Here is a 22,233-nt window from a genome sequence, read left to right on the forward strand (position 1 = left end):
TTATAAAACAAGCAAACACAGTAGGGAACGCAAGCCTTCAAGGCGGCTATCACGGCTGTAGCTGAAGTCGTGTGGGAACCATCAAAAGTGGGTGTAAACAGTCGGACACCCCCCAAAGCTTTTCATTGCCTTGCACCGCCCGTAGTGTGGGAAACGTGACTGAAGGTTAAGAGTTAAAAACTATTCTGTTGTGAAATGTGGGAAACCTAATGTGTTTGTTTATGATAACACTTTCTCCCCATTTGCTTCAGGCTTCGAGGGACACAACTGTGAGAATAACGTGGATGACTGCCCAGGCCACAAGTGTATGAATGGAGGCATATGTGTGGATGGAGTCAACACATACAATTGCCAGTGCCCACCTGAATGGACAGGTAAAGCACATCGTAATACAAGAATGCTTTGAATATCAGCTAATAAAACGCTGCTATCACACCACGCCAGGCCAGTACTGTGCTGAGGACGTTAACGAATGCCTCATGCAACCAAACGCCTGCCACAATGGGGGAACGTGCTTCAACACCATTGGTGGTCACACGTGCGTATGTGTCAATGGTTGGACGGGCGACGATTGCAGCGAGAATATCGACGACTGCGCCATTGCGGTTTGCTTCAATGGAGCTACGTGCCATGACCGAGTCGCCTCTTTCTTCTGCGAATGCCCAGTTGGAAAGACAGGTAAGATAATGCATCTTCAGGGGCCAGGAGACGATATTGTTTGGTTTGTGAGAGCAGAATTTCACTTAAATTGAACAGATGAGCCACACACACAATGTTGTAAATATGATCATAAAGTGGTTTTAAATATTGTTTGTTGAAAATATCCTCAATTAGATAATAACCAAAATTAAAACGTAAGAGACTTTTTTTCAAGTCGATGTGTTTGTCTTTTTCAAAAATGTTATTATATTTAGGGATTCTCTTATCAGTATTTAAGAAAGCTGTACAGAATTTGGAACTTTTCAACTCTGCAGTCATCTCCGAGCTTAAAGTCATGATTGCAGTCTTAGCTTGGTCATTATGTGCGTGCAATTAAGTGCATTTATTAGACTCGCCTGAATTAACTTCTATATTCATCTTTCTTGTGGTTTTGGGTTGGAATTTGGACTACATTTGAAAAAGGCTTATTATTTCTTTAGCCACTGTCCTGTTATACTAACAAAAAAAATAAAAAATAAACGTTGGTAAGAGCAAGGAGATACTACACCCCACCCGCCTATCTATTTTGCTAAAAGTATAATATAGATCAGGGGTGGCGAACAAGTTTGACACAAAGAGCCGGCGGAGGTCACTCCCGGGCCGCGCGACAGAGCGAGTTCGATGAGATTTTTTTTTTATTATTATTTTTTTTTTTTGAAGGGTCGTCGCTAATTCGCAGATTTTCACTTTTTGCAGGTGGTTTTGTTCCTCATTAACCGGGTCTAAAAAAATATTTTTAAATTTTTTTTTTTTTTTGAAGGTGCGCTGCTACTTCGCGGATTTTCACTTATCGCAGGTGGTTTTGGTCCCCATTAACCGCGATAACCGAGGTCTTACTGTATTATTACATCATCCCCTAAACTAAAACCTACACGGGGGAAAGGATGGCCAGGCGGCAGTTTACCTGAAATTGTTTTATTCGTTACTTGCAAAGTAATTCAAGTTACAATCTTTATGTGGTAACTTTGATTTTGGCAAATACCAAACATCTATGTCTTAAAAAAAAGGCTTTGAGCTTTCGTAGTCACTCTTGTCAATGTTCATCTTCAGACTAAACAAACAACATACGTATCTATTCAGGTATTCATTACAATAACTGTTAAATATATTTGTGCCTTTAACCTAGGAAAACTAAAAACAGCCAAAACAATCAGTAACAAAATGTGTGTTTTCAATCCTTTACAAGATAATCTTTCCCTACCTTAAATGAGTGTTACCTCGTATTTCACATCGTAAAAATATCTCACTGGCAAGACCAAGTGAAATGATTGACCAAGGTGGATACATAGGTTTGTACAGCTTGTCACTGAGTTTAGAATAATTTAAAAGTTCTTCTAAACCAAGTCAGAAAACAAATAACACTATGTGAAAGTATTAAACAATGGTAAAGTCCAGTGGCGCAAATGAAGATTTCATGGTTCTGTGTGTGAGTCACTGCTTAAAGCAAGGAATATTTATACAAATGATGCAATAACACTTCCTAGCAGACAGTATAACACTGCCATGGATTCTTTATTGTAGTAGTATTAGTAAAGTTGGACTTGCGTAATTATTGATATGCATCATTGACTTGTTTAATGTGTATATTCAGCATAATCATTTTTACTTCTGTTTTACCAATTATCATGTGTGGATAAATGGTGATTTATCCATTATATATTATTTATTTCATCCAATGGAGTAACATAAACTAATTATCACGATAAACTGTAACAATTAATATTTGATTTACAAAAATATTAGACCAGGGATGTCAAACTCATTTTCACCGAGGCCCACATCGGCGTAATGGCTGTCTTCAAAGGGCCTGATAACTAAATAGAATTTCTATGTAAAATAAATGTAACTAAATCTTCATGCAAAGTAACTCTGAATGTATTAATTATTCACATAAAGAAAATTACAAGGGTACCACAGTTGTATTGAAAAAAATGTCACTACACATATATAGGACATTATCTTATAAATTAGGTACAGTGGTTCCTTTACATACGAGCTTTGATTAATTTGAGTTACGAGATGTTTTTCAATGAAAAAATGCAAGTGGTGTTGCAACTACAGACTGAGGCTTTTAAGTCATTTTATTATAATTTTGTGTATCTTATTACTGTATTCTTATGTTAAATACAAATACAATACAATTTGAATGTTCTTTAGTGAACCAGAAGATTTAATAGCTGTTATGGGTTAACTTAGATGCTTTTGGTAGACCAGAACGAATTAATTTCTTTTCAGTGATTTCATATAGGGAAAATGTACTCAAGATACAAGCAATTCTAGATATGAGCACGATGCGGGTACAATTTACAACTTACATCTTTTCATATACAGAGGTATCACTGTACAACAAAAAGTTCTTAGAGATGTTTAGGAACATTTATTTTTCGATTCCACTCATTATCGACTTAGAAATATTGGCATACAGTGGCACTGAGCTGTCATTTCGCAGCTATTGTAGTCATTGTGGGAAATGTATTTTTTTGTCAAAGCACCCGTTTTACCCATTTATTTTTAGACACCTAGTCATTTTAAGCTCTAGCGGGCCACCCGAAATCATGTGGTGGGCACATGATTTTCGTATTGGAGAATTCACCTGCATCTGCATGCCAGGTATAACTCCATCAGTTGCATGGAAAGAGGACTTAAAAGTATTCCTAAGTTCTTAAATGTGCAAAACGTGAGTGAACAGTACATGTTTCTTTTTGCATAAAATCTATATATACTTAATGGGATTTTCTGAGATAATGCATTTCAAAAACAACATGTCATGCACGAACTATTAGTTTGACACGTGTGTATTCGACAAACTGTACATAACGTCCTTTGTCCATCTTGAAATGGAAGCATTGCCAAAACAAACCTTTTAATCCAATTTTGGTGGAGGCAGCTGTTCAATATGCAATATGCATTGTTGAATTTCTCTCTCTCCTTTAGGATTGCTATGCCACCTGGAGGACGCATGTGTGAGCAACCCCTGCAATGAGGGAGCGGTCTGTGACACCAACCCTCTCAACGGCCGTGCAATCTGCACCTGCCCTGCTGGCTTTGTGGGAGGCGCTTGTAACCAGGACATGAACGAATGCTCTATCGGTATGTCTGCTTTCATTGTACCGTAGCCATGACAGTGCTGTCAAGTCTTGCAGCTTTATTTTTGGTTTGTTCTAACCCCATTTTTGTTTCACAGGTGCAAACCCGTGTGAGCACTTTGGAAAATGCATGAACACCGAAGGCTCGTTCCTGTGTCAGTGCGGCCGGGGATATGCGGGCCCACGTTGCGAGATCGACATCAATGAATGCCTGTCCATGCCCTGTCAGAATGACGCCACTTGCCTTGATCGTATTGGAGAATTCACCTGCATCTGCATGCCAGGTATAACTCCATCAGTTGCATGGAAAGAGGACTTAAAAGTATTCCTAAGTTCTTAAATGTGCAAAATGTGAGTGAACAGTACATCTTTCTTTTTGCATAAAATCTATATATACTTGATTGGATTTTCTGAGATAATGCATCTCAAAGACAACATGTCATGCCTTTTTCATCCTAAGCTTTGACGTCATCTGAAGAACACCCGCGCCCTATCAAGCCAGTTGCCATCTTGGTTTACGTGTTAATTAGTCAAAGAGGTTACAGGTGTTTTAAGCCAAATTTTGGGAGAATGCTAAGATGTTGTGTCGCAGGTGGATTCAATTAATGTTACACCATAGGGCTAGCAGTCAAAAAGGTCCTAAATAGCAAAAATAACACATAGAGAGCAGCCAATGGGGGTCTAACGGGACAGACCTACGTAAGGTGGCTGCTTCCTCGGCATAAATCCACAAGGCTGGCAGACCAACAATCATGCAGTGAGCAGCCTGGCTAACCGGTAACCAACAATGGAAAGGGTCAATGGCTATGTTGTCATAAGCAAAACCTGCTGGGAATAAACAAACTAAGGAACAAGGGCAAGACTGTTGCTAACGCCTGACTACCGAATCAAAAAAACACGTTTAGCAGCTGGGCCAACTGGGGACCAACAACAAAAAAATGGCAATGTTTTCAGCGATAAACACGAAGCCTGCCAGAAATAAAAAAACAAAGAACATGGCAAAACCAGCGCTAACGCCGGGCTTGCCGTTAAAAACACACAGTGAGCAGCCAGGCAATCAGGGAACCAACAACAAAAGAAGCTATGGTAATAAATGCAAAGTTGGTCGTGAGTAAACCAAGAGACACGGCAAAACACGCGCTAACATCAGGCTAGCCGGCCAAACATGGTGGGCAGCCAAACAAGTACCAAACAGAAACAAAAAAAATAGGAAAGCCCTTGGCCCCCCCGACGCTAACGAGGAGCTAGGCGTACAAAATTATACCAAGGTCAACGCACGCGGCAAAAACACAAAAGAAAAGCCACAATCGTCTAAATATAAGTATAAACCGTATGCAATCTTCACATGTGTAAATGGGATTCACCTTTTTGACAGTGTTGTGTTCCTTTAATGACGTCATAGCTCGACAGCAAACAAGCCAGATGGGTCAACTTTGAGACCAAATTTTTCGACTCAGTCACGCGTGGAACATTTTGCTACGTATTTAAGATAATAGTAGGAACGAATAATACTAATTATCTGCCTAATTAAAAAAAACTCATCTGTTTAGCATTTGACTGCTCGGTTGCCGCACAGACTCCCATAATGACTCATTATGTAATAGAGTACCATTGCTTTGGAAGGGCAAATGGGGCACTTGCCTGTTCTCAGCGCACTGTACTGGCCAGACAGAGAGGGTATTAGTGGGGACAAAGTGATGGTTTGGACTCTAGGTGACAAAACCAGAGTGAAACTCTCACGCACAGTTCTACATGCATCCCGGGGTTTTGGGAACTATACAAATTAGAGCTGGGAGAGCGCTCTATAGGACTGGATGTGAGAGAGGCCGAGCAGTTAGGGGGAGCGGTGTGCTGTGAATAGTAATGAGTTGTAGAGTGGTGGGAATAGAGCGGAACAATAGGGCCCCTCTGTGCTCCACTTTGCACCCTCATACACAGAGAGAGGGAAAGCAGGCCTTTTCCCAGAGACTCCCCCTTTATCCCGCCATTCTTTTTTTTTTTTTTTTTGCTTATTTAGTTTTTTTGCTTTACAGAAACAGCCTCTTTCTCGTCACTCTTGCTCTCAGAGAACCTGGCAAAGCTCACGTGAAGTCGATGACGATTTCATGTTCCTTGCATGGCTTCCACACTCGGCTTCACCTATCCCTGGGGAGCTCTTACTTGGTGTGCTAAAAGGAAACGGTCAACAAGTCTGGGACAATATCTCCAGGGTTTAGGAATGGTCCACAGAGAGTAACATTTAAGGAGTTCAGTTCAGCAGATCCTTTGGTTCAGTTTGGGCCCCCAGAGAGAAGAGTTTCTCACAGAAACATTTTCCCATGGTTATCAGTGTGGATTATGCACAGATAAAAAGATGCCTAAAATGATTGAACATACTTTCTCACAAGGATCAATAATGTTGACCCATGAGTAGCTCCCAAAAGTCTGAGTAGCGGTGTAAGGCACACTTGATTTCCCAGGAAAGGTTTCTTGAATAATTATTAACTTAATCAGCACCATTACAAATTTTTACATGGACTATAATTATTGGTAGTTTAAGCTATTTTTTTACAAGTCTATTATTATTCTTATGGACTATCAGTAAACAATAAATGCAACTAAGGTTGGTATAATTTGTACTCAAGTGCAACCTTGTCCTGTAGGCTACACGGGGACTTATTGCGAGACTGACATCGATGACTGCGAAAGCAACCCGTGCGTGAACGACGGCATCTGTCGGGACTTGGTCAATGGCTTTACGTGCACCTGCCAACCAGGTAAGACCAGTGTATTTTTTGGCAAAGAACATAAGACCTCAAATCTTTCTGCTCATTTTTTATTGCACTTAAAAGGTTTTTTTTTCATTCTATTTTCTTTTGAAATACCCCAACCCATGGCAAGCATTAGAAAAATCAATTGACACAAAATCAAATGAAGAAGAAAACTGACGAGTGAGGGAGATGCTTTGTCTTAAAAATGGGTCGACCATTTTACATCTGTTAACTGAGAAGACCAATGAGGTTGGTTCACCTTCAAACTGACTAATCATCAAATTTTATATACAAGCAAAACCTCTCCATAATACCATGAATAATCAAAATAACAAACTGACAAACTCACAAATAAGAAAACTATCATATGCGAGGGACACGTGGCACCTATGAGCCTATTTTTTTTGTTGAGGACACCTTTTGGCAGCAACTTCAAATAAACAAATGCCGGAGATACTCAGGACTATCATGGTGTTACTCCCATCATCAGGGGAGCTGTCTCTTTATTTAGGGGCCACACTAAGCTCAAAATTATAATACTAGCTTGTCAATGAAAGCCTGAAATGTACATCCTCATATTGTAAAAAGGACATTTTTTGGCCCATCACTTGTTTGAAAAAAAAAGCCCATTTGCCTAAACAAAGACACTATTGTGACCCCCAAAACCCCTCCCCTCGGGACTGTAGAAGGGAAAGCAGTCTCCCTCAACCTGCGGTGGTTTGTTGTCGGTGTTGCTGGTGAAAGAGGGAACAGCAGTCCTGCTAATGAGATTCTTTTCCAGATCCGCAATTTACATCTGGGACAGACGTCTCCCCCCTCTGACTCCCCCATCTCACTATTGAGGCAGTGAAGCCGATGTAGAAAAGTGAAGGAGTTGGAGGGCAAGGGGGATGCTTACCCAAAAGGAGAAAAGAATCCCACTGTCTCCTCTACTAACACCCCCCATCAGCATCAACACACAGCCCATCCTCACATTGTTAATCAACCGAGCAGCGTGCTATCGAAGCACCAATTCACCCCCCAATCTGGGCACTTTGCCCACCAATTTCAAGGCTGCAGAGTTTCTCAAGCCTTCAAAGCAACACGGCCGAACTATTATGCACAGTTTTTGTGATCACCAATTTATGTTGGTCAACACACCTTGTATTAAACTCCTTTCCATGACCTTGAAATGTCGCCAAGGTCATGGGATATCCATCAGCGCCCAGATGACGCATCTTTGAACCAGACGTCTCTGACCACAAAGTAGACCTTTGCCCCCCGCCACTAAGAAGTGACAAAACCGCCCTCGGGTTGCTCTCTGACCTGTCGCCTCTGTGTTTGACTGTCCCAGGCTTCACAGGAACCATGTGTCAGATCGACATCGACGAGTGTGCCAGCACACCCTGCCATAACGGCGCTAAGTGTTACGACCGCCCCAACGGTTTTGAGTGCCGTTGCGCAGAAGGTAATTTATAGAATAACTAAACACATTTTCTTAACCAGACTTTCAATCAATACGTTGTGGGTTTGTTTTTTGGTGGGAGTGATGGATGGGATAGGTTTCATCTATTTCTTTGCAAACTGATTTGAGGCCACTAATCCGCCCTGAACCTCACCGCCCCTCCTAAGATCACAGGGTCACCAGTACTCGCCAAGATAAAAACCTTGGTCGTCACCTCGACATCTGTTCATTTGTTCATCTGCTCAACTCACACACATCGCCTTATGGTGTCCCCCGTCCCTCATTCCTTCACATGCTTCATGTTCACCAATTAAACCCCAAAAAGCCCCACCTCACCAAGACTGTCTTGGAAGGAAGAGTGTCACTTGTTAACAATTCGCTTTGATGTTAAGCGTTTATTTAATCCTTATCTGTAGCTTGGTCTGCTTTATTGTTTCAAATGCATGCTGTTTGGTATTCCCTGTATTTGCACCCCCTAACCCCGAAACCCACTCCCTTGCACGGTGAAGTGGCTCTGTTTGACATGCTGCAGCTCGCTATTGTTCCCTCGGCTGCATAGAACAAAAGCAGGCCTGGGGGGCCTTGGGTTGGACTTTTCTTTGCTGCTTTGCCCAACGCAGCAGCACACCATCCACACACCAAACAAACCAATACTTGTCTGACATGCAGACAACCTGTTGGCATGAGAACCAGGGAGAGCCATACCCACTGAAGCCGAGATACATTTTTGGGATGACAGATGTGGGGAATTTTTTTTTCCGTTGTGATTGAGATTCAAGCTGAGCAGGTGGTTATAAGAAATCGAAGCACGATAAAATTGAATATTTTGAATTAAAAGAATAATCATGTTGCAGACAACATTGTTTAAAGTGTTTCCTTGGGTATAAACAGACTCATGCTGACGTATGGTCATCTCTTCATATTACTTTATGAACTTCATGTGGAAACGAAAACAACTGAGCATTTTATTTTGATACGCTGTCATTGTACCTGAAAAATTGTGACTATTCAGCAGACCTCATAAACAGCATGCGTGTTCACCGTTAGAATTACAAAAGAGATAAAAAAGTGCTTTGCAATTGAAAATTTTCAATATATCTTAGTCTACAGTGATTCATTAAAATTACACAAACATATATTTACCTATAAACTGACCAAAAATAGCTACATTTGGAAAAAAATGTAACATTTTCCAAATTATTTTTAGGTTTTAGGTTTTTGTCTGATGCCAGTAATATACTGCACTCCTAATAGTCATTTACCACATGTTATTTTTTTGAAAATATTGAACATTTTTAGGTGTTCAAAATGTAAGATCTTTGACAGCATAATGTTTTATACTAATTTGCCAGTTATGCACATTTATTTCATAATTTAAAATTCATGTTAACAACAAATTTGAGAGCTCATGACTGTTTTAAGGATAGTTTAACAATAATGTTAAACAATGTTAACAATTATATTGTTTGACCACCTCTTGTTAGGATATGAGGGTACCCTCTGTGAGAGCAACATTAACAACTGCCAGCCTGACCCATGCCACCACGGCACGTGCATGGACGGTATTGCTAGCTATACTTGCAATTGTGATGCGGGCTACACGGGATACCGGTGCGAGAACCAGCTAAACGAGTGCCACAGCAACCCTTGCCAACACGGGGGAAAGTGTGTGGATCTGGTCAACAAATACATCTGTCAGTGCCAGCATGGGACATCAGGTACCTCACTTACAGCTAATGATATAAATCTAATATCTGCTTTTGTGATGCTAAAACATTTTGGTTCGGACTTACATTCTCACATTGATATTCTGGAAATAATTAAAAGGCCAATTTTCTAATAAACTTAACCGGTTTTTAATGTTAACTAAGTAGTTGTATGCCTGGATGCTTATAATTTATTGGAAGTACTCATCCCTACTGACTCCCAGAGGTGTTACTTCCAACATTCAGCACTGCCTCTTAGTTTAGGATTCACTGAGTCATGTTTTCTTTGTACCTTTGAAACATTATATATTATTATGTTTTACTGTTAGAGATATTGTGGAAAAACATTTACAAACTTTAATATCACTATAGGCACCAACTGTGAAATCAATTTTGATGACTGCGCCAGTAGCCCTTGTGACTATGGCATGTGCAAAGATGGCATCAACCGCTATGACTGCGTTTGCAAGCCTGGCTTCACCGGTAAGTCTTTCTGAATTTGATTATACCAAGAGGGTGTCCAAAGTCTCGCTCAGAGCCCACTTTTTTAGGCAGTAAGTCATTACAAATATCCGCCGAAAAGCGGTCCCTTTAAAAATATATTGATTTAATAAATGTTATATGGTCCCATAACTTTGTTTTAGTTTAAATGTTCCTCAAAAACGTTTGCTAAATACTGGCATTTGCATTTTATTTATTTTTTCTATCTAAACTTATCCAAACAAAAGCTATCACAATGCTTTTTTAAAGAATATTTTAATCAAGTTCAAGGTTACGCTATCTCTTGCCAATAAAAAATGTTTATGAATGTTAAACATTGCTAGCTGTTCTTATATTTAAATATACATGTTGAATGTTACAGTGTATCAAACTAATTCTAATTTTTTTTTTTTGCACTCAACGGAAAAACTTGGAACATCCCTGATATGCACAATTACATTTCATTCATACAGCATTCTTGACACTCGTTATCTTGTCAGGTCCCAAGTGTAACGTAGAGATAGACGAGTGTGCCTCTACCCCCTGTCGCAACGGGGGCACATGTGTAGATGAAGAGAACGGCTTCCACTGCCAATGCGCGGAAGGATTCAAACCCCCGTACTGCTACTCGCAGGTGGACGAGTGTGGCAGTAGCCCCTGCGTCCACGGGGCATGCAGAGATGATATCAATGGGTATGCACACAGGGTTGACATTTATGGCATGCTTTGGGAGGTTTTGGGCAACAATCATTGCTTTTTATCTTTTCAGCTACCGGTGTGACTGCGAACCAGGCTGGGTGGGGAAGAACTGTGACTTGGACAGAAACGACTGTTTGCCCAGCCCTTGCCAAAATGCTGGCACCTGCATTGATCAACTCAACGGTTTCACCTGTAAATGTCGGCAGGGCTTTAGAGGTGAGCGACAATGGAACGCAAAATAGCAATAATGGGAACTGTATATAACTAAGTGGTAAATGAGATTAGAACCAGGGTATGAAACAAATACATTTTGAAGTAATTCAAAGTGCATCTATTCTTTCCCCCCCCCATTTTATTTGTCTTTATCTACAAGAGTATTTTTATCTGCGACCATGTAGTTTATACTGGCATTGTATGTATAAATATTAGGCGGTGTTTTTGATTCACCATTTATCAATTTGACTTTTTTTCTTCTGTGGAACTATTCAGAGCTATTGTGAGAAAATAACACTTTCTGAAAAACAATCAAATGTTAAAACAGCTTTATCTTAACGGTAAAGTAATACTAAAATTGATGTCAATGAAAAATATTGAAGTGATGCATTACAACTGTTGCGTTTTAAAGAAGCAACATTAAGTCTGGAATGTTAATGGAGAATCATAATAAGCATACATGTGCGCTTTTGCAATAGGGGGGGGGAATTTGTTTTTGTGTGTTAATTCTGAAAGGCAATGTTGTTAGATAAGTTTGAAATTACACCACGACCTTTTGTCAAACTTTTTACACCTAAGGTCTTTGTTCCACAAGTACCACCTCAATGTCTAACTATAGGAGTGTAACTGAACAGTGTTCATTTGTTATAAAAAAGCAGTCTTGATTCCCTAAAAGTTAATTTGCTGTGTTCAATTTTATCGTAACTTACACAATTGCAAGATGAGCATTGTGCTAAAGTAAATGAGAACAAATTGCTTAAGGAGTAAATTTAGATGTACAAAATGGCCAAATTGTTCTTTTAACAAAGTCATTATTATGCCACTTGTTGCATCTGTACCACTATAAGAATAAATTATTCTAGCAACTGCCCCTGACACTGTAGACATAGACGCCTCAAATACTCATTTGACGCTTAGTTCTTGATTAACGTCTTATACTTCTTCCAAAAGGCAACCTGTGCCAGGTGAACGTCAACGAATGTGCATCAAGCCCCTGCCTAAACAAAGGCACATGTGTTGACGGCGTGGCCAGCTTTACCTGTCTGTGTGAGCTTCCCTTCAGCGGACCAACATGTGCCGAAGTACTCACCCCATGCTCCCCGAACCCCTGTGCAAATCTGGCCGTCTGCACACACACTCCAGACTACCTGGGCTACCAGTGCAACTGCAAGCCTGGTTGGCAAGGTGGGCACAGAAGGGTCTGCTTGAAATGATTTATACTGTGTAGATACTGTGACATGATTGTGGCTTGTTTTTTACCTTTGCAGGTCAATTGTGTAATAGAGATATCAACGAATGTTTATTAAACCCATGCAAGAACCGCGGGACCTGCTCCAACACACTTGGTTCGTTCATGTGCTCTTGCAGGCCCGGTTTCACTGGGCCCACCTGTGACACAGACATCAATGACTGCTCACCAAGTGAGTACCATGCATGAATATGAATTTGTGTGATCAAACAAAAATCCACAATTATGTCCCACTTGCGCTCACAGATCCATGCCTAAGTGGGGGATCCTGTACAGACAGCGTCAACTCCTTCCATTGCAGCTGCCTGCCAGGTTTTACCGGTCCTCGCTGCGCTCTGGAGATCAACGAATGTCAGAGTTTGCCCTGCAAAAACGGCGGCTCTTGCACAGACTACGTCAATTCCTACACATGCACCTGCAGGCCTGGCTTTACTGGCATCCACTGTGAAACCAACATACAGGATTGCACAGAAAGGTGGGTTGCTTCCAGACTGGAATGATTAAGAATAGTCATAGGAAAAAAAAAATCATATTCTGCAGATTACAAGCGGTAAATAGTGAAATATTTGGTCGAAAATCAGAAAGAAAGGTTGTAAAGCTTGTAAGCGTTGGGCGAGAAGTGGAAACGACATCTGACGTAAGCAACATCGAGGCGAGAAGAGGAAACAGCGCATCTACCGTGACACCGAGGGTGATAATAAGTGATTTGGAGTAATCTGATTGTTTGGTTTGATTGTTTGAAATGATCAAAAAACATGTCGAAAATAGGGAATATGTTGGCTGGTAATCAATCTCTGTGACTCCTCCTTGCAACCGCCTCCATTCCCCCCCCATCTTCCGCACCACTCGCACACATTTCTTATGGCGCTCATAATAAACTAACATTTTATTTCGTTAATATCATCCTTTGAATCTTATTGCTGTATTTTTTAATATTTGGCGGCGCCCCTGTTCGGCTGCGGCTGCATCGGCTCGCAACAGTTTTTTACACGTCGGCCGGGCGGCAGTAGCTCAGGAGGTAGAGCGCTCGTCTTGGGATCAAGAGATCCCAGTTCGATCCCGGCTCGTCCTTGTTACATGTCGAAGTCTCCTTGGGTAAGACACTGAACCCCTAATACCCCCAATAAGCAGGTTAGCGCCCTACACGGCTGCAAGGCCGCTATTGGGAAATGTGGAGCACATTGTAAAGCGCTTTGGGAAGTCACTGACTTGAAAAGCCCTATATAAATGCAGATCATTTCATTTCATTTCATAAGACCCAGTCTTCGACTCGGTTTTGACGGCGCACAAAGTCGGCTCGAACTGCAGATTAAGATACGATCGCAGTTTTTTGCTGGATATGCGATCATCCAGACATCAAGCGCTCGGTGCTACGACCACTCGGGAGTGTTTATTAGCCACGGACTGCTATGTCAACAAGACCCAACGGCCCACAAAGCAGCGAAGCAGAGTGGCAAGACAGCGGCGTGACCGCCGGACGAGGAAGCGAGGTTGTCGGGCCGGGCTAACAGCTAGGCTAAAGGCTAAACCCTGCAAAACGCCTCTCCCATCCATTCTCCAACGTTCGCTCTCTGGACAATAAACTGGACCATTTAACAACTGGAAGTGGCATCGAACCGCGAGATGACGAACTGCTGCGCTAAAATTCTGACGAAGACATGGTTAATCTCATCCATCCCGGCTGACGTTCAAAGAAACTGCGGGTCAGATGTATCGACATTTCGTTCTGTATACACGTGTATACGAATGACAATAAAGTAAATCTGAATCTGAATCTGAATATTTACTATTTGATCGCAATTTTGGTGATCAGGAAGATGTGTTTAAAAACCTTTAAGGGCTCCTTGGATGCTTGGAGGATATAAGCTGACCAATTAGTTATTAATTATTTAATATAAAAAAAATGCGCTTGTTACGCAAGCAATTACAAATACTACAAATATTATCCTAGAACGTATTAAGCTGTATTATTATCGGACCCTTTGCTGTGACCATTGCGCTCTTGGTAAGAAGTTGGAATTTACAGGAAACAAATGTCATTCAAATACCATTGGTATTCTTAGATCTTGTTTGTAATAGCGTCATTATGCCTGTATTGATATCAATTTGTTAACAAAACAAAATTGGCCAAGTGTTACAAGTAAAAGTACATTTTCAATGAGTGATTGATACTAAGTGAATGTAGTAGAGAGGTCAGCTCTTGGGCTGGGTTTGGCCTTTAAATGTCAATCATTAAGTCTGGCTGGGCAGAGCTTCTCTCTCGTCATATTTTTTTCTTTTTTTCCCCCCTTCATGAAGGACCTGCACAGCATGCACTTACTTTTACTTACTTTTTACTCAAGTAATTATTTAGATAAAGAACGCGCTTACCAAACTATCAGTTTAACTCTAAATCACCCAGTCCAAAGAAATTTTGATCCTGGGTGTCACTGTAGATGCGCCAATTCCTCTTTCCATATCTACGTTGCTTATATCAGACGTCATTTACGGTTATTACCTATAGTTTATAAGCTATACCAACTTTCTTCTTTTCGGACAAATATTTCACTATTTGGAGCTTGCAATCTGCCGAATATCACTTTCTTTTCGGTGCCATTTCACTCAATTTCATCTTGCTGCACTTCTCCAAAATGCACACTTAAGTGCCAAACCGTTCATTTTGGCGCTACACTTTGACGTGCACACTTGATTTGAAGGACTTGGCTTCAAGTAAACCCCAAGCTGCGTACTTCAGCGCCAAAGTGTGCGTTTCAGCCGAAGTAAAAGCTTCGGGTTAACTTGGGGCTCGCTTTATCAGAACAAATTAATCTGTTGGGTTTGGGCAGATTCCGTTTATAAAGCCGCGACTCAGGTCGGGTTGGGCTGGATTTTTTGAGGCCGTATCTTAAAATCGATGTATATAAGCCGATGTTTGACAATGACGTAAAATGCTGACTGACATTACTTATTGTTTGCAGTTCATGCTTCAATGGAGGGACGTGCACAGATAAGATCAATGGCTATTCCTGTTCATGCCGCTCAGGCTTCACTGGCTCGCACTGCCAGTACGAGGTCAACGAGTGTGACTCGCAACCTTGCCTCAACGGGGGTCTCTGTCAGGATGCGCTGGAGACCTTTCGCTGCACTTGCCCCAAAGGCTACGCCGGCACCCGCTGTCAGGTACGTTCAAAGGCAAAATAATCTTATTCAAAGCTCCAACTCTTGAGTTCTTTTATAAGCAAATTGTTAATGTTATGCTCCGCTCCTAGACACCAGTTGACTGGTGTAGGCGCTCCTCTCCCTGCCAGAATGGAGGACGCTGTCGTCAAAAAGACTCCGCTTTTGTCTGTGATTGTGCTCACGGATGGTCTGGACGTTACTGTGACATTCCAAGACTCTCCTGTGAGACAGCAGCCCGCCAAAGAGGTAGAGTTTTTTTGTTTTAATGTGTTTCTTTCTTGCTGTACCACAGAGTCACTCACCACCACTGCAAATTTTCTTCTCACTAGGGCTCCAGACAGACGAGATATGCCACCATGGAGGCCACTGCGTCAACACAGGCAACTCGCACTACTGCAAGTGTCCTGGCGATTACACGGGCAGCTACTGCGAGAGTCAAGTAGATCATTGCGAGGACAAACCCTGCCGCAATGGCGCCACCTGCAGGGGTTATGTTGGAGGATACCAGTGTGATGTGAGTGCACAGAGTAATGTTATTCGCCAATCTGCCCTACTGAATTATTGTTTTTGCAACTATTGGCCTGAGTTCACTACTGTGGATACATTCAGTGGTTTGTTTTATTTTATCTCGTAACAAATTAGTTGCTTGACACAAACTATGCATGAGGGGCAATAGCAAGTACCACAGGCTAAAGTACAGGGTGTTTAAAAAAATGATATCCTTTGAGATGTAAATATCACAGAAATAACATTTTAAGGGGAAATTTTATAAAAAGTATTCATGTTGAAAATCATAACAATTATTCTTCCAAATCTGAATGAAAAATTTAAAAGCCTGTGGATTATGTGAACAATTTCACAAATGTTCAATATGCGCATAGCCTGAGAAACAGCATGCATCATTTCGGTAATCCAGCTCCTGCCAAACACGAAGAGTATTTTTGTTTTATAAACAGATTATGAGCTCGTGAATTAGTGCAGGGAAAAACATATATTTATCATAATGATTAATTATGAATATTCAAAGGATTTTAACATTTTTGAAAGACCCTGGGATCGGTGGTCTCCAACCTTCTCTGTTGCACAAATATTGATGCAGCCCGGCCCAAAATGAACACTAATGGTTATCACAATAACAAAAATGATAACCCTAAATCCACTGTGTAATCACTAGACCAAGAAACCACTGTATATGACATAGGAAAAGGCACAAGGTTTTATGTCATTATCACATTATTTTAGTCACAATACCTTCCTGATAGATATAAATAAAAAAAGCTCAATTCTTGGAAAAAAAATCTGGTGTATCTGCTGCTGATCCGGACTTTGAAATGCATTAAATGAACACATAGCATATTTTATTTTGGTATTGTGTTCATAATTTACGTTGTCAATGAATTAATTAAATCATGGCCCCATGTGTTCAGCAATGTGGTACTTTGAGTAAAATAGTTTGACGATGAGATCAATTCTAATGTCTGTTCCCATGTCATTTACATCCCTAGTTGTCAAGTGTTTTGAATTTGGCGCTCTTACTGCTGCAATCCGGGTCTGATTCAATGATGTGCAAAAATGGTCAGCAAAATTCTTTGACTGATCAATCATTACTCAAATGCGGTAATATACTACTGTCAAATCTCTTGTATAAAACCTTGTGTACAACTTGCACCCAAACTTTGAGGTCTTATTTGGTTACAAAAATGCTCCTTATACACGCATTCATATGGTAAAAGTAAAATATACGGCAACTATTTTTTCTTTCTGCAGCCCGGTACCAAACAACCCATGGCCCAGTGGTTGTTGACCACTGTTATACATGATTAAAGTCGATCGCCAAAATGAAAACAAATTTAGGCCTACAAACTGTATATAAATTCATGCGACCCATTGTTGTTGTTTTTTTTTTGTTTTTTTAATGAATCACTTGTCCCAACAGTGTATGCCAGGCTTCACTGGTCAGAACTGCGAGATGGAGATCAATGAGTGTCAGTCTCACCCTTGTCAGAACGGAGGCACCTGCATCGATCTTGTAGGACATTACATCTGCTCCTGCCCTCCTGGCACTCTTGGTATGCCAGCATTACACCAACACCTCAGCCTCTGTAGAAATTATCACGGGAAAAAAAGCAGGCAGAATCCTCATCTTTCTTATATTGATTTACTTTATTGTTTATAGTGGGGACCCATATTACTTAACTTAAGACTTTCATACCCCTTGTGAAAAATGTACCCTCTATAACTCTCCCAACTGCCTTAAAGGTGTCCTCTGTGAGATCAACGAAGACGATTGCGCCCTACCTATGAGGCCTCGCAGCGCTCTTTCGAAGTGCCTCAACAACGGCACCTGCGTGGACCGAGTGGGTGGTTACCGCTGCAATTGTCCACCCGGGTTTACCGGCGAGCGGTGCGAAGGGGACATCAATGAGTGTCTATCCAGCCCTTGCAGCCCATCCAACAGCCTGGACTGCATCCAGATGCCCAACGACTACCAGTGTGTCTGCAAGGCCGGCTTCACAGGTCAGACAAGACTCTTGCATAATTAAAAACATATTTTCAATATGCAGGACACATACACAAAGTTTTTGGAATGTTACTCTTAAGGTGTAATATGCTTCTCAATGAATATTGATAGGAGTAGAGAGTAATATTGTTTAATAGATTACATTTAAAAATCTGAGTAGTTAAACAACTCTGATCTTTGATGTTCCTGAGGGGAATAAAATTCATAAAAGGTTTGGGTGAACTTGAAGTATTTATGTGATGGAAAAGAACCTATTTATTTTACATGTTTGTTCGTTGTTGTACTTGTATGTTTTAGGCCGACGATGCCAGAACAGGTTCAGTGCATGTGAATCTCAGCCTTGTCAAAACGGAGGAGCGTGCTCTGCATCCAGTTCTGTTGTTGGCTACTCGTGTACTTGTCAGCTTGTAAGTAGATGCTGTCTACATTAAAGCACTCCTTTCTCCTTATATATGTTGATTGAGTTATGATCAGTATACACATTTTTAGAACATTTTGTGTCATATTTAAAAATTGTATGAGTGATATTTGTAAGGTCCGGTAAAATGGTATAAAAAAAAAACTGTGATTTGTCCAAATGCCATAATATGATAACTTAGCCCTTAAAGTGAGACAGGCAGCTAATATTAACAGTTGAAAATAAGTAAACAACTGTCCTCAGTATATATTTAAGGCTGAACAAACACTTTCACATAAGGTGCATTGTTAATATTCGCAGCCTAGCTGACAATTTTAGCACTTGCCCGAGCACTCTGTTGGCTCTATCGAGCAACGCAGATCCCCACAAAAAAAATTAACCAAGAAAAATATGTATGTATGATTACATTAAAGTCAGTGAGAGAGAAGCCCTCCTCTTCCTCACAAATAAATAAGTCCTCACAATTGAAGTGTAAGAATTTGGGTTTTCTCTGGGCTCGGTCCCTCAAATGAATTAAATTTGTTTGGCCTGGGCCGGTTTGGACTTTAATACCCGGTTTGGGTCAGGCTGGATTTTTTAGTCCAGATCTTACCTCTACCGAGTCCTTATAAATAAAATATGAAATTTCAGGTTTGCTTCAGGCTCAGTCCTGCAAATCAAGTTAACTAGAGAGGCTCGAACTGTGTCGGGCTCTAATACTCGTGGGCCTGGGTCGAGTCACGCTGGATGTTTTAGGCCAGATCTTACCTCTAGTGAGTGTGTTTAAATAAACTAATCCAATAAAGATAATTGTGATTGTCTTTGACAGGGTTACACGGGACCTAATTGCGAGCGAAGCATGTCCTGCCGTGAGCTGTCTTGCTACAATGGCGGAAGCTGCGCTCTAACCACACGGGGGGCGCGCTGCTCCTGCCTGTCTGGTTACGGTGGACCGCAATGCGCCCACCGCAGCAACGAAGGCTGCTCCTCGCTGTCTTGCCGCAACGGTGGCATGTGCACCGAAGAAACAACCTTCCCGTTTTTCCATTGCCAGTGCGCCAGCGGCTGGACGGGCAAACGATGCGAGCAGGCCGGCCGTGTCAATGAGGCCCCTGCCTTGTCGTGCCCCCTGGCCGACTGTCACGGCAAGGCCAACGACGGTGTTTGCGACAAAGAGTGCAGCACGCTAGCGTGCCGCTGGGACGGTGGCGACTGCTCACTGGCTGTCAACCCTTGGGCCCGCTGCGCAGACCCTCGCTGCTGGCGAGTCTTCAACAACAGCCAATGCGACGAGTCGTGCAACAATGCAGAGTGCTTGTACGACAACTTTGACTGCAAAGCCAAGGAGAAAGTTTGCAAGTGAGTATTTCTCAAAGCATGTCTCCTTTGCCAACAGAGTTGGCTTTTATAATAAAGTACTTTAATTACTGTTGTTTAACAATAAAAGTTACCGTGTGTTCCGCATTAGGTGCACCAGATCTTGGGGCGCACCCCCCGAAAATTAATTTTCTTACGTAAGGCAAACTGCATGAAATTGAGACTATAGAAGGAGGTTCTATGTGTACATGTACACATTGAAGCATTAATGCAATGTATATATATGTGCCGCTGACCAAAACCCCAAAATATTGTTAGCAATGGGAATTGAACCCGAGTAGTGCCAGCGGGTGCACTCACACATTATGGCTGGTCCACCAGGTACAGATGACATATGAAATAGCATTATAGCTTATCCCATTATCCCACTATTTTTACATTTTTCACCTGTGCGTCAATAACCTCGGTTTAATCTGTATGCGTATATAAAAGAGCTTTAACCTATCAGAATGCACTATGCCAAATCCAAGACGGGCAGATCCGACTTTTTAAAAGATTCCGGATCGAGACTCGGCAGGAACATTTTAATAGATGCCACCTTAATAGTAATTTGTCACTTACTACAATTGTTATGATTTTACATAACATTGGTTATAAGTTAGAAGGCATTCACAAATAATTCAACATTTGATTTACATCAAATAAAAGGGAAATGTCGCATAAAGTTTCTCCCCAGCTTTGTATAGATTGAAGACAAACCTGCCTCTGTGTTCTTTTATATGTGAATTTAAATCTTAAATTCACTCATCTGCTTTGACTGAGTGTACATTTCTGGAACCACATTAAAAGTGTACAAATATATGCACTTGTTACACTTTTCCAATGATCTAAAATAAGTCATCAGGTGCAATGTTTGTTTGTTTGATGACCATAATAAACCCTGTATGCAAAGTTACAATTCTGGATCTACAGAAGATTTTCTGTTGTCACTGAGGGAGACTTTGTTTTGTTGGTTCCTTCAGCCCCATTTACGAGACGTACTGTATCGACCACTACGCCGACGGCCTGTGCGACCAAGGTTGCAACACGGCGGAATGCGGCTGGGATGGCCTGGACTGCGCTCAAAAGGTTCCTGAAGATATTTTGGATGGCGCCTTGGTCCTGGTGGTGTTGCTGCCTCCAGAGGAGCTTCTCCGCACCAGCACAGCCTTTCTGCTTAAGCTGAGCGCCATCCTTCACACTACACTGCGCTTCAGACTCGACCACAACGGCGAGGCTATGATTCGACCCTACACTCGAAGGGAGGCGCGACTCAAACGCGAACTGCAGCCTCAGCAGGAGATCATTGGGTACGTGACACATGCAGATGCAGAAGAGCTGGTCGATGTTTTAGGATAATGGATTGCAACTTTTTTTTCAGAAACTTTGTTACATTTGTTGCAGTTTTATAGGAAAAGCGTAAAGAACTAAAAAGAAATAACGGCAGTTTATTGTTTGACAGCTCCATAGTGTACCTTGAAATTGACAACCGCTTGTGTACCGATGACTGCTTCCCAACTCCCGAGAGCGCCGCTGACTATCTCGGAGCTTTGTCGGCGGTTGAAATGTTGCGCTTCCCATATCCGCTCAAAGAAGTCCGAGGTACAGACACATACCATTAGCATGGCAAAGCAGGATTTTTTTTTTTGTAATCAATCCATTGCTGTTGCCTTCACAGGAGAAAAGATTGTGGATGAACCGGACCCAATTCCTCAATGGGGCAAGCTGGTGCTGGTCAGCATAGCTTCACTTTTCCTGCTTATCATCCTGGTGTTGGGCATGCTGATATCCCGCAGGAAGCGTGAGCACAGCACTCTGTGGTTTCCCGAGGGCTTTTTCCTCAAAAAGGAGCCCAGCAACAACAAAGATCGAAGAGAGCCCGTGGGTCAGGATGCTCTTGGGATGAAGTAAGATTGAGCAACTTGCAAAGTATTTATAAATGTTTTCTTATTCCAGTCGTTTAGTCAAACTTTATATACTTCTTTTTAAAGATTGTTAAATATAGTTTGCTATATTGTTACTAGTTAAGTTACTCAATTTTTGAACATTCTGCAATACTATGTTTCTCCTTTTCAATCTGTTCCTCGAATTTCTAATTATTTGAGCACAACAAGTCTACGTGAGGCTACAGTTGGGTTCTGACCCACCAATTTGCTAAACTAAATAAAAACAATTTGGGTTAAGCGTGTATCGATCTCTAATGAATGAGTTAATTTGTTTTCAACAATTTCACCAAAATCAGGCCACCTTATTTCAGATAATGGGACTGAAAATGGGACTGTTTTGCTAAATGAAAGAAATAGGATATTGTTCAAAACAAGCACTTTCTATGTCAGTAACATAGTTTACAAAATGAGGTTAATGACGTTTAAAAGCCTAAAGAAATGCCCCTTATTTCAAACAATCCTGCAGAAATCATGTCCTTTAGTTTTAAACAAACTCTAAAAATGTAATATGTTGTAAAAAATAAAAAA

The 22,233-nt window shown here is 41.3% G+C and overlaps 1 protein-coding gene across 1 annotated transcript in view; it reads left to right on the forward strand.

Annotated features, from left to right (window-relative positions):
- notch3 (notch receptor 3) overlaps positions 1–22,233 on the forward strand; it is a 48,015-nt gene that overhangs the window by 17,023 nt on the left and 8,759 nt on the right. The window contains exons 5-27 of the mRNA XM_088330503.1: positions 252–374; positions 445–678; positions 3,634–3,789; positions 3,884–4,069; positions 6,428–6,541; positions 7,869–7,982; positions 9,464–9,697; positions 10,058–10,168; positions 10,666–10,858; positions 10,935–11,080; positions 12,029–12,262; positions 12,346–12,498; positions 12,573–12,801; positions 15,284–15,485; positions 15,575–15,731; positions 15,815–15,999; positions 17,422–17,554; positions 17,745–18,002; positions 18,304–18,413; positions 19,233–19,762; positions 20,743–21,069; positions 21,222–21,361; positions 21,438–21,666. Coding sequence (XP_088186629.1) covers positions 252–374; positions 445–678; positions 3,634–3,789; positions 3,884–4,069; positions 6,428–6,541; positions 7,869–7,982; positions 9,464–9,697; positions 10,058–10,168; positions 10,666–10,858; positions 10,935–11,080; positions 12,029–12,262; positions 12,346–12,498; positions 12,573–12,801; positions 15,284–15,485; positions 15,575–15,731; positions 15,815–15,999; positions 17,422–17,554; positions 17,745–18,002; positions 18,304–18,413; positions 19,233–19,762; positions 20,743–21,069; positions 21,222–21,361; positions 21,438–21,666 — 4,498 coding nt within the window. The remainder of the gene's footprint in view (positions 1–251; positions 375–444; positions 679–3,633; positions 3,790–3,883; positions 4,070–6,427; positions 6,542–7,868; positions 7,983–9,463; positions 9,698–10,057; positions 10,169–10,665; positions 10,859–10,934; positions 11,081–12,028; positions 12,263–12,345; positions 12,499–12,572; positions 12,802–15,283; positions 15,486–15,574; positions 15,732–15,814; positions 16,000–17,421; positions 17,555–17,744; positions 18,003–18,303; positions 18,414–19,232; positions 19,763–20,742; positions 21,070–21,221; positions 21,362–21,437; positions 21,667–22,233) is intronic.

This window comes from Urocampus carinirostris, chromosome 1 (assembly GCF_059441175.1).
Source record: "Urocampus carinirostris isolate Australia breed hairy pipefish chromosome 1, RoL_Ucar_1.0, whole genome shotgun sequence".
Lineage (NCBI taxonomy): Eukaryota > Metazoa > Chordata > Actinopteri > Syngnathiformes > Syngnathidae > Urocampus > Urocampus carinirostris.